At 40.2% G+C, this 15,140-nt stretch overlaps 1 protein-coding gene across 2 annotated transcripts in view; it reads left to right on the forward strand.

The window, feature by feature from the left end:
* Positions 1 to 15,140, forward strand: part of Abcc4 (ATP binding cassette subfamily C member 4 (PEL blood group)) — a 230,178-nt gene that overhangs the window by 163,832 nt on the left and 51,206 nt on the right. For both annotated transcript variants that reach the window (XM_026399756.2, XM_026399766.2), the window contains one exon: positions 12,522 to 12,672. In XM_026399756.2, coding sequence (XP_026255541.2) covers positions 12,522 to 12,672 — 151 coding nt within the window. The remainder of the gene's footprint in view (positions 1 to 12,521; positions 12,673 to 15,140) is intronic.

The raw sequence follows: 15,140 nt of genomic DNA on the forward strand, positions 1-15,140 counted from the left end.
AAGACGCTAATTAAGACCTAAAGAAAAAAAATGAAGGGTCTTTATCCAGCCTGGTGGTATTCTGCAGAGCATAGAACTTTGCATCCTGGCATTATTGGATGATGTCCATGGCAAAACAATCGTGGCCATTCACAGAGTGGTCTCTTGTCGCCTCGCATCCTGCGTCACGATAAAATGGGCAGTTATTACTCAGGAGAGGAAAATGGCCACACGTTTAGTCTTCGAGGACCCTCAGTGTCTCCATATGCGATTCTTGATTGCATTCATTTTAGTTTAGGTACCTAATGGGTTTTCTTGATAAGATGAACAAGAAAGTGTGAGGCTGGCGAACTTGCCTCCCTTTTATTAACACCTCGCATTTGCTGATCCGCATGTGGACGTGTCTCTTCACTGTGATGTGGGACACAGTCCATTAGAGTCTGCTGTCTCGTGATGGTCTCCTGCTTGTGAGTTTCCTGACTCATTGGTGTCCTGCAGCCTTTGTCTAGGTTACTGGGCATTCTCTGATTGTCCTCTGCATTCAGTCCTGAAGCAGGAAGCCCAGAGTGCGCTCACAGCAAGGGGCCAGCACCCCATGAGGCAGTTGTCACCCGTGGCCCTGTTTGTTCTGATGCACATTGGACCTCATGTGAGTCCCTTTGTCCCCACTATCAGTGCCCAGAAGGCTGTCACCTCCAGGCATTGTGACTGTTCTGTATACATTGCCCAATATTTGAACATGGAATTCTGGTGGCATAATTTTTTTACCCTATCTTTATTTTTAATTGGGATGTAGTTTACATACAATAAAATACACTTTGTCCTTTAGTTTGCTGGATTTTGATAATTGTGCACATCTCTGTGACTGCCACTCTGAAATGAGATGTAGGACATTTCTCTTGCCCTCAGAATGTCTCCTGTGCCATACTGCAATTTCCACACCCCAGCCTCGCCCACATTGCCTTCAACATAGATTCGCTTTCCTGTTTCTGGCCTTACATATACAAGAAATCAATACAGAATATATTTTTTTCTGTGGCTGGATTATCTTGCTCATCCTAATGTTTTTTCCTTCCAGGCATGTTTTGAGGGTTTCTTTTTAAATTTTTTTCCTTAATAGTAAGTATCCCATTGTAGGAAGATACCCGATTTTATCATTTCTGCACATGACATTTGGTTTGTTGCTTTTTTTCCTTTTTAAGCAGTTGACCATTTTATTCAAGTGTTTATGGGCACATATGTTTTCATTCCTCCTGGATAAAATACCTAAGAGTGAAATTGAGGATTATGTGTACTTTAAAAAAAATAAAACAGAGCACATGAACAGAAAGTCTTTTGAAATGCTTGTACCACTTTACACACTCACCAACAATTTATGGGCAGTCCAGTTGCTCTGAGTGCTTATTAACATTTAGTCTTATTAGTCATTTTGATTTTCGTCTTCCTCCTGGGTATAGCTTATGTGGTTGGTGTTTTAGTTTGTATTTCCCTGATGATTAATGGTATCATGCTCTTTTCATACATGCTTATTGGGTATTTAGATATTTTTGGTAAAATATTGGTTCAGATCTCTTGCTGATTTTTTAAAACTATTTTTGAAAATCTTGTCACTGATGTACTATGTACATTTTATGTATTTTAAATATTAGTGCTTTGTGAATGCTTTCTCCTGCTTGGTGTCTTGCTTTTTTAATTTTTTAGTTCTGGTTGGACACAATGCCTTCATTTTATTTGTTTTTATGTGGTGCTGAGGATCGAACCCAGGGCCTCACACATGCTAGGCGCTAGCACTCTACCGCTGAGCCACAACCCCAGCCCGGTGTCATGCTCTCTGACCTTTAGTTCTCTCTTTCTCTTGCTGTGCTGGGGATGGAACATAGGACTTTAGGCATACACCAGTGTGCTTTTTAATATTCTTTTTGGTAAATTTTTAGTTGGTTTTAATTCTGATGAAGCTCAGAGTATTTGATATTCTTCTATTCTGTTGATGGGATTGTTTTAAGTATTCTCTGTTTGTTGCTAGTGTTTAATGTTCTTTTTAAATCTTCCCTTGTATAGTACGTGTTTTTGTGTCCTCAGAAACCTTGGTGCTGTCCTGGACTGTGAAGATTCTTTCCTATTGTTCTTCCTTTTTAAGAATCGATGAGTCTTGTGTTGGTTTTTATTGTTGTTTTTATTTTCAACCCCTGGTTATTCCAGCCACATTGGTTAAAAAGACTGGTATTCATTGAATTGTCTTAATCGGACCTGCCTGTGAGCAGGTCCTGTTTGTGCACTTGATTTTGTTACACTGATCTGTGTGTCCTTGGGTCTGTGCCACAGTGTCTTGGTTATTGTTCATTTTAGTAAAGCATGAGACCCAAGTCCTCCAATTTTGTATGTCTTTTGTCAAGATTGTTTTGTGCATTGTGGTCCTTTAAATTTTAGAATCAACTTGTCAATTTTTTTTTTTTTTTAAAGTCTTGCTAGTGGGTTTGATCCTAATACCATTCAGTGGTGGTAGGGATGGGGAAGCCATGCTGGGAGATTGACAGGAATCTTCAGCCATAGATCAGTATGGGGCCTGGGCAGGGGATGTCTGTAAATCTTAACAATGTTCAGTATCTGATTTATCATCCTGGTATATCTTTCCACTTATTTAATTCTTCTTTAATTTTTCTCAGAAATATTTTGTAGTTTTCCATATTGCCTTTCTTTAGTAGCATTTATTCTTGAGTATTTGATACTCTCCTGTTCTGTAGAGGATACTGTTTTAAATATCATCCTTTTGTTGCTAGTGTTTAGTGCAGTTGATTTATGTATGCTGACCCTGTCATTGAACTTGTTGAATTCACATTGCATTTCTTGGAATTGTTTTATTGTTTTTTAACTCTGAAGAATTTTCTGCATATACAGTCATGTCAGTGGCAAATAGTAAGTTTTACTTCTCTCTTTCCCATATTTATGATTTTTATTTCCTTTTCTTGATTTATTGGTGTGGCTTTTGCTGCCAGTACAATGGAGAGTAGTAGTGATAATGCTTACTTATACATTTGGGGAGAAAAATGTCAGTATTTTCCCATAAAGAAGGAGGTTAATTACAATTGTGTGTGTGTGTTTGTGTGTGTGTATTTTCCAGTGGAAATTGACCTGGGTAATTTGACCTTTTTTTCTGTTAGCCCATTGAATAATTTCCAGTATTCTGATAGTTAAAAATGTTTTTAATCAAAAAGAAGTTTGAATTTTGACAACTATTTCCCCCTCGCCTATTCAGATAATCATATAATTATTTCCCCTTTCTGTTTTTTTTTTTTTTTTTTTTGGTGTGTGTGTGTGTGTGTGTGTGTGTTTGTTTGTGTTCTGGGAGTTGAACACAGTTTTTCATGCATACTAGGCAAGGACTCTACCACTGAGCTATACTCCAGCCATCTCCTTTACTCTTGTAATATGGCAAATTATACTCGTTGATATTTGTGGGTTAAATTAACCTTGTATTTCTGGGATAAACTCCACTGGTCATGGTATCGTTGTATTCAGTTGTTGATATTTTGTCATGAATTCTGTAGCTATCATTCCTGAAGAATGTGGGTCTGTAGTTTGCTCTTCTTGTAATCTTTTGTCAGTTTTTGGTATTCAAGATAAACATTGTTTTTATGAAAAGAATTGACAAGGGATTTTTCCTTGTGATGTTCAATTCCATGAGTTTCATGTGTCACCTGGGTTAGGCTTCACTACCCAGTTATTTAGTCAGGTGGTAATTAGGTGTTCCTGTGATGGTATTTTGTAAATGTGATTAAAGTTCATAATCAGGTGATTTCCAGTGAGGATCATTATTTCAGTTAATCTGGATGAGCCTGATTCAGTCAGTGAAAAGGCCCAAGAGCTGCGGATTCCCTAAAGAAGACTTAAGGCTGTGTGGATTCTGGACCTGCCTGGCCGCCCCCTGATTTCTTGCCACCAGTTCCCTGATATTTATCTTGGTTCTGTTTTTCTAGTGGAAATCTGTCTGCTACTTGCTCCTCTGTTTTCTGAAAGAGAATGAAGGGTTTCTCCCTAATTGTTTCATGGAATTCACCAGTGAAAGTCTATAGGCCAGGAATTTTCTTAGTGGGTATTTTGATTATGCTTCTCATTTCTTTCCAACTCTAAGTTGACATGGTATTATTCAAATTTCTATTCCTTCTCATGTTGCTCTTTGTCCATTATTTTTCAAGAAATGTGCCCTGTGGGTCAAAATGTGAAATCAATGGGTGCAGTGTTTATCCTATTTTCGTGCCTGAGCTCCCTTTGTGTTACCCTCCTATAATCACCATCATGGTAATCCCACCCACCCTGTTTTCCCTTGCTTAGTTTTAGTGTGACAGCTTATTTATTTCATTATTGTTTTCCAAGAACCCACCTTTCAGTTCACTGATTCTTCTCCTTGGGTGTTATTCTTCTATTTTATTAGTATCTACTTTTTTTCTAATTTATATTCTTCTTATACTTTAATATGCTATTTTATACTTTTAAGGTAGATTTTTTAGGCTCTGGACTTTTAGCCTTTTGGGTTTATTGTTGTTGTTTTTTAAGATAAGGTTTCACTAAGTTGCTGAGGCTGGCCTTGAACTTTATTTCTTTTCTTTCTTTCCTTCCTTTCTTTCTTTTTTTTTGGTACCAGGGATTGAGTCCAGGGGTGCTTACACTGAGTCACATCCCTGGCCCTTTTTATTTTTTATTTTGAGACAGGGTTTCACTGAGTCCTTATGGCTTTCCAAGTAGGTGGGATTACGGGTATGCACCACCATACTTAGCTAGCCTTTCTGTTTTTAAAAGATTTACTTTAGAGCTATAAATTTACCTCTAAACACAGCATTGGTTGCATACTTCAAATTTTAGTATTATTAGATCTTCATTTTATTTTTTCAAAATTCTTTCTAATTTTATGTTTATTTCCTTTTACTGGGTGTTTTATTGAAGTGTATTGCAGAATTTACAGTTAGTGATTTTCTGATTGTTATTGAGTCCTTGTTAAATGCACTTAAGTCGAATATATTCTGAATAATTTTTGTCCCTTGAAGTCTGTTGGTATTTGCTCTGTGGCATAGTACATATGCACTTGAAAAGAATGTAGAAAATAGCCTTTAGTTTGTTTATCATGTTTTCACATCTTCTATGATTTGTATATCCTTGTTCTATCAGTTGTTGAGTTAAGTGGGCCAGAATTTCCCACTGTGACTGAAGTTGTTTCTCCTGGGTTCTGTCAGATTTTGCTTTATGCATTCTGGAACTATATTTTCAGATTCATATAAATTGATATATTTTTCCCCCCTTTTGTGTGGTGCTGGGGATCTCATGCCAGGCAAGCACTCTACCACTGAGTCACACTCTAGCCCTTAACATGTGCCTTTTAAAAGAAGTCTCAGGACCTGGAGTTGTGGCTCAGTGGTGGAGCGCCTGCCTGGCATGTGTGACGCACTGAGTTCAGTTCTCAGCACCATATAAATAAATAAAATAAAGGTCCATCGACAACTAAAAAAAAAATGTTAAAAAAATTAAAAAGTAGTCTTCAGACTCCTTCCTTGGGTTTTATAGTGAGTTTATTGACACTGAAGGCAGATTTTGATCAGATGTGCTGAACCAAAGGCAGGAATGGTTGCAGTGTTCCCTCCTGCCTTCTCTCCTGTGTTGATGAACAGGGTGTAACCCACCAGCCATTCTCTCTTCAGTGCAGCTGGCCTTGACTCAAGATGCAGAGCTAACTGAAGGATGACATAGGTCCCGGGACTGCTCTGCATATGAAAAGATCACCAGCCAAATGAAGGATAAAGGAGTCGTTACTATATCCAAATTCAGAAAGGCTTAATCTTAAGAACATGTGTGTGGATCTCCTCATACAATCAGACTTAACAGAGGTAATTGAGTTGGCAGAGGTCAAAAGAACCAGGTGACAGAAGAGCGACCTCCCAAGGAGGGTCCAGTAACAATAGACCTGGGAACCAGAGTTGACCTCTGAACTGCCCAAGGGCAGGTGCCACACTGACACAGGAGTCACACCTGTGAATTTTATGCTGATGTTGTCAGTGTTAAGGCTTAGGAGCTTACCTTTAAGGCCTTCCATATTTTCCCCTTTGCTTGGACTCATCCTGTAATTGCAAGGTAGTGTATAATTTGATAGGACTTACATTTTTATTTCTTAATACTCTTGGAGATTTGTTCAGCCTGCTCTGAATTTTAGTGCTTCCACAGGAATCCTGGTTAGCCAGCAACACAATCTGTTATGATAGTCATTTCATCCAGAGGTAATTTTTTTTATCTCATGTGTTTTCAGAATAAATAGATGGAAGTGGGTCTGTTTGACACCCACATGAGTAAACAGCTTACTGATCAAAAAACTAGGCATCCGGGTATTTGTTTTTGTTTTCTTTTTTTCTAAATCAGGGAAAATCTTGCCATGCTTTCTTGCCAAGAAGTGACTTCTGCTTTATTTATTGCACTGAAGTCATATCTTCTGCAAAATCAATAATAGTTCGAGGCAATCTGGATGATTTGCACTTATCAGAATCTGGAATGGAATTCTAGAGGCTGACTGACAGCAGTATTAAAAGCTTTCCAGTTCCACTGAGGTGTTAGCAATCTTGATGGTGCTGATCTTATTTTTTTTTTAATGCTGTAAACAAGTAATAGGAGTACTATGTACTGATTAAGTGGCCTTATGAGTAAATATAAAATTTTCACTTAGTGCCTAATAACAGGTATGAGACAGAGTTCAAATAAGGAGTGAGGCAGAAGGATGAATGGCATGAATTTGCATAAAATAAGAAGAATATATTTTTACTGCTGTCTATAGGAAACAAGTTATTTGGCACAAGCTTCCTACACTTGTTGGAACAGAATCCTATGGAATTAAGTGTAAAGTAAATTGCAGGTAGATACCTAGACGTTCCTACAGAACTATAAGCTATTTGGTAGACAGATGCGAAACAGGCAGACGAGTACTTGTAATGGAAATTTGCCCGTGAAAATACATTAAAACCTGTTATATTACAGTATGATATTAATTCTAGAGTATCTGCTTGGGGCAAAATTTGTATTTTTACCACCATTCAAATACAGCTTTTGTGCATGCAAAGTTGTCAACTGTTGCTTTGTGTTCTTAGATTTTGTGTCTTTACTAAATAATTAAATTTGATTCTTCCCCTCTTTTCTTAAGTCATTTTGATTTTGAGGCTTACAAATTCATTTTTCTTATGAAACTTTCTTCTTCTTTTTTTTTTTTTTTTTTTTTTAGCTTGAAACAATAGTCCTAAAATCAACATGTCTCATTGTGTTCTGTTAGCAAGCAATTTAAGATCTTCTTGGGAACTCATTACCTAATTAGCTGAGAATCTAGGTCTAATCTCATGAGAGAGGCCAGATACAACCGCAGGAAACCCAACAAAATTCTTAAATGTATGTAAAAGAGGAATATATTCAGGCATTTTTTCAAATATGAACCTTAACATGGGGTGCGCTATCATGCAGAGATTAAGAGAACAGACTTGGGATTAAAGTGACTGTATTATCTGACTTAACCCCTGAGCCTGTTTTCTCCTTTGTAAATGGCGGTGATAAGCCCTGCTACTTAGATCAGATATGAGAATGAAGTTAGATAATGCAGGTGAAATACTTAAGAGGTTGCACACAAGGCAAGCATCAGGAAGTGTTATCTTTTTTTTTTTTCCTGGTATTTCAAAGGGCAAGGCAATTGTACTTTCCTTTGGTTGTCAACTAGATACAGAAAATTTCGTAATTTCTTCAATATTCTGAGGACATTTGCCATATGTACTAGCAAGGAAGTAACATTTTCCTGGTTGGGGGCAGTGTTTTAAACACCACAATTAACATTTTTCATAAGCATCATTTTTTTTCCTTTATTGCTTTTGCACGCCTCGTTAGCAGTTCATTTAGATGTAAGTGTGGTTAGTTGGAAACAGCTGCTCACAGGCAGCTCTGTCTGAGGATGAAGTGCTCTGAATATCCTTTCCATGAGTGGTAAATAAGGTCCTTCACCTTTGTCGTCCTGACACCCAGGTCAGGATGCTTGCTTACTACCAAGGAGGCTGACCTGGAATGGACACAGTTTAATTTCTTGGGATTCACTAATGTACAATATCTAGCTTTTGTGTTTCTCTTGATAATGACACAACAGTTCATGATGCATTGGAAATGAAATACCAAATTTATCTTTTTTTGGATGCTGGGCATGGTGGCACATGCCTGTAATCACAGCAACTTAGGAGGCTAAGGCCGGAGGATAGCAAGGTCAAGGCCGGCCTCAGCAACTTAGCAAGACCCTGTATCAAAAAACAAACAAACAAAAAAGGCTGGGTATGTGGCTCAGTGGTTAAGCACATCTGGATTCAAACCCTGATGGTAATAATAATAATAATAATTATTATTGTTGTTGTTATTATTATTATTTTGTTTTTTTAAATACCAAATATGGTAAGTAGGTATTTGAGTTTGGTACCTTTTCTCTTAGTATCCCTGAAATGCTCAGCAATTTCAGAACAGTAATTCTTCACTGAAAAGAAGCAAAGACTTGAAACAAACAAACGAAAAAGGTTATAGAATAAAACAAGCATATTAAAAAATATTGAGTTACCTCCAGTTCTCTAAGTTATCAGTGCTGAGAATTAGAAAAAATATTTGGAAAGGACAGTAAAAGGCATGAAGTTTATTGTCAAGAACGCACATTTAAGCAAGATAGACCTTAAACATGGTTGGCGAAAGTCAATATCATTTTGGTACATGAGAAATTTAGGAAACAAAGTGCTTGCTTCCTTGTGTCCTTGGTCGGAATCAAGCTGCCCAGTGGTCAGAGTGGGATATCTCACATGCTCCAATTTCATGATATTCCTCGAAGTCTTTGTGTGTGAGAGTGTGTTGGAGTGGGTGGGGGGATTGCCAGAGATTGAACTCAGGGGCACTTGACCACTGAGCCACATGCCCATCTCTATTTTGTATTTTAGTTAGAGACAGGGTCTCTCTGAGTTGCTTAGCACGTCGCCATTGCTGAGGCTGGCTTTGAACTCTCCATCCTTTTGCATCAGCCTTGCACGCCACTGGAATTACATGTGCACACCTCTGAGCCCGGCTGGGACTGTCGATCTTTGGATATGCTGTTCCTCCTCTTCTGGTCTTGGCTGCAAAAGCAGCCCACTTGGGAGTAATGATAAGGAAAGCCGAGCTATTTCTTGTGAAGCAAGAACTGCCAATACTTTTCTCCCTGGATCCCTACCACCAGCCTTTGGGTTTGTTTGCATAGCCTGGTTTTTACTACATTCAGAAAGTCGGGAAGTCTCACCCTTCCTGTTTCATATTGAAGAGGATTGGCCCTAAATCCATCCTAGCACTCCACACCAGACTTAAGGAATTTACCCTCGGGGTCTAAGTTGTCATTTCTAAAAGCTACATACCTACTACAAGTTATGAAATCTCAAGTGAAAGCTTTTATCCAAGACTTGTTTGTATTTGTTCATGCAGAATTATAAAACTTGGGGTAGAATTCCCAGCTATTATACACAAAGGTGACAGGTGTGTCAGAATGACACCTCCCCTCACCTTTCAGGGAGGGTATCCGGGCTTGGGTCAGTCCCTTCTCCAGGCTGTACACACATCCTTGTTCTCTGTGCCTTGGCATGGCAGCAGGCTGGTGGGTACCATGGGTTCAGCTTCTGGGAATCCCTGGGAATCTGCAAGGAAGAGATGAGATTGATTTCTTGGGAGGAATGTTCATCACATATTGGAATCTCTTTTTCCCCCTTCAGACTGTAGCTTTTTGCTTAGGTATTTTTGTTCTGTGCCAATTTTCATCAAGAGTTTAAGAAAACTTATGGTAAAAAATTTATATGTATATACAAATAAACATACGATTATATATTATACGTGTTTATATGTGCATGGGACCTATATGTGTGATATATGTGTATAGATTGTGTTTGTGCACACACACACACATGCATGAAAAAAAGAGGAGAATGTGACTTTCCCTTCACTGGGAGGCTGTTTATAGCAAGACCCGCAAGTGGAACTAGAACTTACCAGAAAGCTTCCATGAATTGCTTACAAATTTGGGCCCATAAGATCTGAAAGACGGAAACTAACTTGGGAGCTTCTGAGAGCAGTTACTTGTCTTCAGTGGACCCTGAGAAAAGAGCAAAACGCCCGCCCTTTGGTTCCAGCCTAACTCTGCTTCCTGTGGCAGGCCAGATTAGCCCTAGATGTCCTTCATCTTAGAGAGAGCCAGATAATTGAACTGATGAGTATCACCCAATTAAATTATGTAAGTTTGCTCTAAACATTTTAATTGTGTATTTTTTCTCATAATTACCTGGGTGATTTTTTTTTTTCCCCCTGAAAACTAATGATGGTGAACCTAAGACCAGGCCTGGAAGGCACTAAAAAGTCCCTCTTCTGAGCGTACAGAAAACCTTTTGACTTCTGAGTAGTGTATGATCCAGTTCATCTGTAGACAGAAAAGGCAAGGGGTCGAACAGCTGGAATTCCCACACTCAGGATTTGTTCCTCTGAAACTCCATTCTGCTTCCCTCTGGTTTGTGTACTGCTGTTGCTATAGAGACCAGGAAGGTGCATGTGTCTGTACCCACCTTGACTCCAGGAGTTCCTGCCATCAGATCATGGCTCTGGAAGTTTCCTCTTTCCTCCCGCTCCTCGGGGCTTAGCACTTCCCTGCATTGGGTCCTGCAGGCCGCTAAGGCCTTGGGCTCCCAGAATACCAACCACTCTTAGCCTTCTCCATGACACTGACTTCATGGGAAGTAGGCCAAGTTCGGAACCTCTTAGGAACCAGTTTTCTTATTACACAAATGCCAGTGACAGTCCTCTTCTCATTACTATATGGTTGCCATGATCCTCCCAAAAAAGTGACTTGAGGAGCTCTGCACACTAACAGGTTTCTGGGGTGTCACCCACTCACCCTTTCCTTGGGGAGCCACCCAGTGAGGAAGGCACAGAACTGATGAGCACGGAGCACAAGTGCTTGGAAAGTGCCTGCTGGCTATACCAAAGGCCCTGGAATCTTGCACACCGAGAATTAAAACCACAGGCAGGCACCTGTGACAGCCGCACGCACGCGCTGTCACGTGTATCTGTGAAGCCAGCTTCTGATCCTCAAAGCTCTCACGCGGGGCATGTCTACGACTCTCTGTATTTCCGCAGCACTCGGTGCCTTCTGCCAAGTGATATGTTTTTGTGTACAATTGTCAACTTGAGAGCCTGGGACCAGGGCCCTTCTGCCCTCCCCAGGGAGTTAGTGTGTGCTTGTCTTGAGGGGGACACTGAGTGTTCAATCGCAGCCCATCATCTTAAGTCACAGGCCACAATTTCATTCTTGTCTTGATAAAGCTGAATACTTAAATCAGCATCACCCAGTGGCTTGGGTTTTTTCTGTTTGCTGTCTTTTTTAGACTAAGATAGTTTCCCTAAATAAAATCAGCTCACAGGGGACTTGATAATTAAGTGAATATTAGCACAGAGTCCTGCACCCTTAGATGCCTGATAAGTGGCATCTGGTCTTGCGATTATCATGTGCCTTTGAAATAGACATTTCAAATGCTTATCCTAATGGCAGAAAAGCAAATATATATCCAGGAGATAAGAATTAAAAAAAAAAAAAACAACAAAAAAACCTTTCTAGACATTGAAGATTGTTTACTTACTATCAAAACTCTTCCACGGATTTCTATGAAATGTTCAAATATTTGTCACATTTGTCTTGTCTGTTCTTTATTGGGCCTGTTGACAAACTCTGGAATTCCTCAAGTAAGGGTGTTTAGAGGAAAAATTAAAGACAAATGATGAGGTCCACATAAAAACTTTTTCCTCAACAATAAAAAGTTGGCTATATACTGAGGGCACATGTGGTGGGTAAGTGTGAGCCCCCCAGTTCTGTGCCTGATGCTGTGTAAATTTGATCAAGTTGCTTCTCCTCTCCCTGTGCCTCAATGACTCTGTTTGAGATGATACTACTACTTCCTAGGGGTACTGTAAGCCTCAAAGTAGTTGATTCATCTGACGGGTTTAACATAGAGCCAGATACACAGTCAGCACTCAGTGAATATTAACAGAGGGTAGAGGATCAAGAGGGAGCCTCCCCACTTCCAAAGAGAAAGATTGAAATTAGTTTCCTCCTTTTCTGAGCCCTGAATTTGCCCCTAGCCACCCATGCTTAACTGAGGTCCCGGGAGCCTCATCTGTGACACCGGCTTGCCAGTTTCCCAGTAGCATCTACTTGATTTGTGGTAGTTTGGGATGCAGCCTTTCTCTGGATCCCAGCTTTCTACTCACTAAATATGGAAAATAATAATGCCTGTCTCTGAGGGATGTTGACTGTACCAAAAGAATGGATGCCTAGGACCTTCTTTGCATGGTGCTTGGAGCCCAGCAGTGATGGGTGACCTCTCTGTCACTTGTGCCTTTATTTCCTGGTTCGGGAAAGTTTTTCCTCTTCCAACAAGAATCCTTGCCAAAGTACCCATTAGTGCTCTGGGTAAGGAGGCCCTGTCTCTCTGCTGTTCCAGACTTTGCTGGTGGTGATCAGTGTGGTGTCTGTGGCCGTGGCAGTGATTCCTTGGATCGCGATTCCGCTGGTTCCCCTGGCCATCATTTTCTTGTTTCTCCGACGATACTTCCTGGAAACATCGAGGGATGTCAAGCGCCTGGAATCTACAAGTGAGTACGGAGGGTCTCGGGTGGGTATGGCAGTGCGACTCAGCTTCCATTTGTGCGGTGATTAAGGAGCTCTCTGAAATTCTGCACACTCTATCTTTCAGAATGTCTCACTTCGTTAACATCAGGTAATTGAACACAGTATTATGGTCAGCGTGAGTCAGTGTGGCCCTTAGGGCAGGTGGAACTGGTGGCCTGCTGGGAGCAATTTTACAATTTAACTGGAAAAAGGAATGAAGGACAAGGTAGAAAAATACTCCCCTGGAATAATCCATGAGGACTGCGGACCCTCCTCTGCCACTCTTGCCCATGACATGCTTCCGGTGCACAGAGCAGCACTTCAGAGGCATTTTTCTGATAAACGAAATGTTTCCTCATGTGTTAGAACTAATTGAGAAGGAAAATAATCAGGGAATTTTTCTTTTTTGAAGATACCAGAAGTGGCAAGGGAAGGAAATATTAGAGAAAGGAAAGGAGGAAGTATCAGAACTATATCCATAAGTATCAGAAATAATATATTTGAAAAATAAATTTTTTTTTTCCTACTGGAAATAAGTTGCAGTTAAGTGATTTGAAAGTATAAGCATTGTGATTTCTGGTTGTGCTCCTTACTATCAGTGGTACTTGGTGCAATGACATGCTGAGGTTTCCCCCCTTAGGCTGGTAATGTGTGGATGCTGAAAATAATCTCTTTTTGAGACCACGAGGAGGGGAATCAGTTTAGAGTGCTTTTAGTCTATTGCTCTCTTCAACTTCCTAGCTTTCGGATAACAGAGGAAACCGTTTTATGATTAATCACTGTTTTCTGCAGGTAATTGCGGAGGATGAAATAATCCAGAGCTCATCTCCTGAATGCACAAACTAATGCATTCCATTCTTATTAAAATTTAAAGCTATAAGGGTAATAGAATTGTTATATATTTTTTAAAGTACAAGGATACCAGCCAAAAAATTTTAAAAAAGGAAGATATGGTGTCAGAAAACCTCTGTGATGGATAATGCAATTGAAGGCCAAATCACCTTTTTGAAAGCCACATTAGGACCAGGAATATTGAGTCCTGTAATTCCCCATGGAATAAGTATCTGTTTGTTGTGACAATGGAGGGTGGGTTGTTTGTTGTGACAATGGAGGGTGGGTTGTTTGTTTGGTTTTTGGTGGCTTCTGGTGGCTGCATGGAACCCTGTAGGTTCAGAAAAGCTGTAGAAGAAAATTCTCAGACATCAGGGGAATGAGCCAAATTGCTTTGAGGTTCCATTGCTGAGAATTCAGCGGGAAGCAGAAACCTGCAGTCTGTGTGCCAAGCGTGTGCGTAGCACTCTGCTCGTATCAATTGCTGCAGGGCATTGGGAATTGGCATTGCTGGAGACCCTCCTTTGTGCGTTTCTTTGGCCCTAGTCTGTCTATTTCAGAGAAACAAGGCTTTTGACATTTTATGAGTGGCGCTGCTCATGAAATGGAGTTACTCACCATCCTGTTGCAAAGAAGCTTTGGGTATATTCAAGGTAGGGTTGTTTGTTCCAGAAGGAATCCCTGGGAAGACTGTGCACTGTTCAAGAGCCACTTCCCATCCATGTGCAAGTGAGGAGAGAGGACCCAAGGAAGGCTTTTGCAAGAAGTACACAGAATTTTCTCTCCAGGCAATATCTACCCAAAACTTTGAGATAATTTTGATCTGGAAATTCTACAACTTTGTCATGGCCCTGTGGAATGTGGGTTTCCTGTCCCTAGTTGACTGCAGCTAGCTAAATACGGATGTTCCCTTTTACCCCCAGATAACCAGATGAAACAGGCAAAGCCTACTTCATTCTTATTCTTCGAGGCCATCTAGAGCCCCGAAGTTTATTTTCAAATCATACTGCCCTGGCTGCTTCTAAAATCTTAGGCTGATATTTAAGCAGTCTTGAAGACAGTGGTTTATTTTTGAAAAAAAATGAATGTAGCAACAATTAGTCATAGAAAAGGGCATAAAACCAGGATGGCACTTGATTATGTTTCTCTACTGAACTCTCTTTATTCGACAGTGGCTGGCTTGTGACCCCATATCCAAGTGCCTGATTGTGAGGGTGCCATGATCCATTAGCTATGTCTGCCGTGCGCATTGGCTAGCTGAGTGTTAATGCAAATGCCACATGCGTTCAGACCATACATCCTTGAATCTGCTATTGTAAGGAATTCCCATCCAGATTTCCAGGGATATTGTTCAACTCAAGGTGCTTAATAAGAGGTACAGTAATGGGGAAGCCTGTTGAATATTAGCTAAGTAAGAGTTAGGAGTTTTTTGGGGGGGCTGGAGCAGTGGCTCATTAGCAGAGTGCCTGCCTATCATGTGCAAGGCACTGGGTTCAATTCTCAGCCCCACAACTAAAAATTATTAAAAAAAAAAAAAAAAAGACTATGGGCTGCAGAGCCTAGACAGAAACGTATCCAGTGATGCATGAGAATCTTGAACTCCAGCTCTTCTCCCTTTAGG

This window comes from Urocitellus parryii, chromosome 2 (genome assembly GCF_045843805.1).
Source record: "Urocitellus parryii isolate mUroPar1 chromosome 2, mUroPar1.hap1, whole genome shotgun sequence".
In the NCBI taxonomy this organism is placed as follows: domain Eukaryota; kingdom Metazoa; phylum Chordata; class Mammalia; order Rodentia; family Sciuridae; genus Urocitellus; species Urocitellus parryii.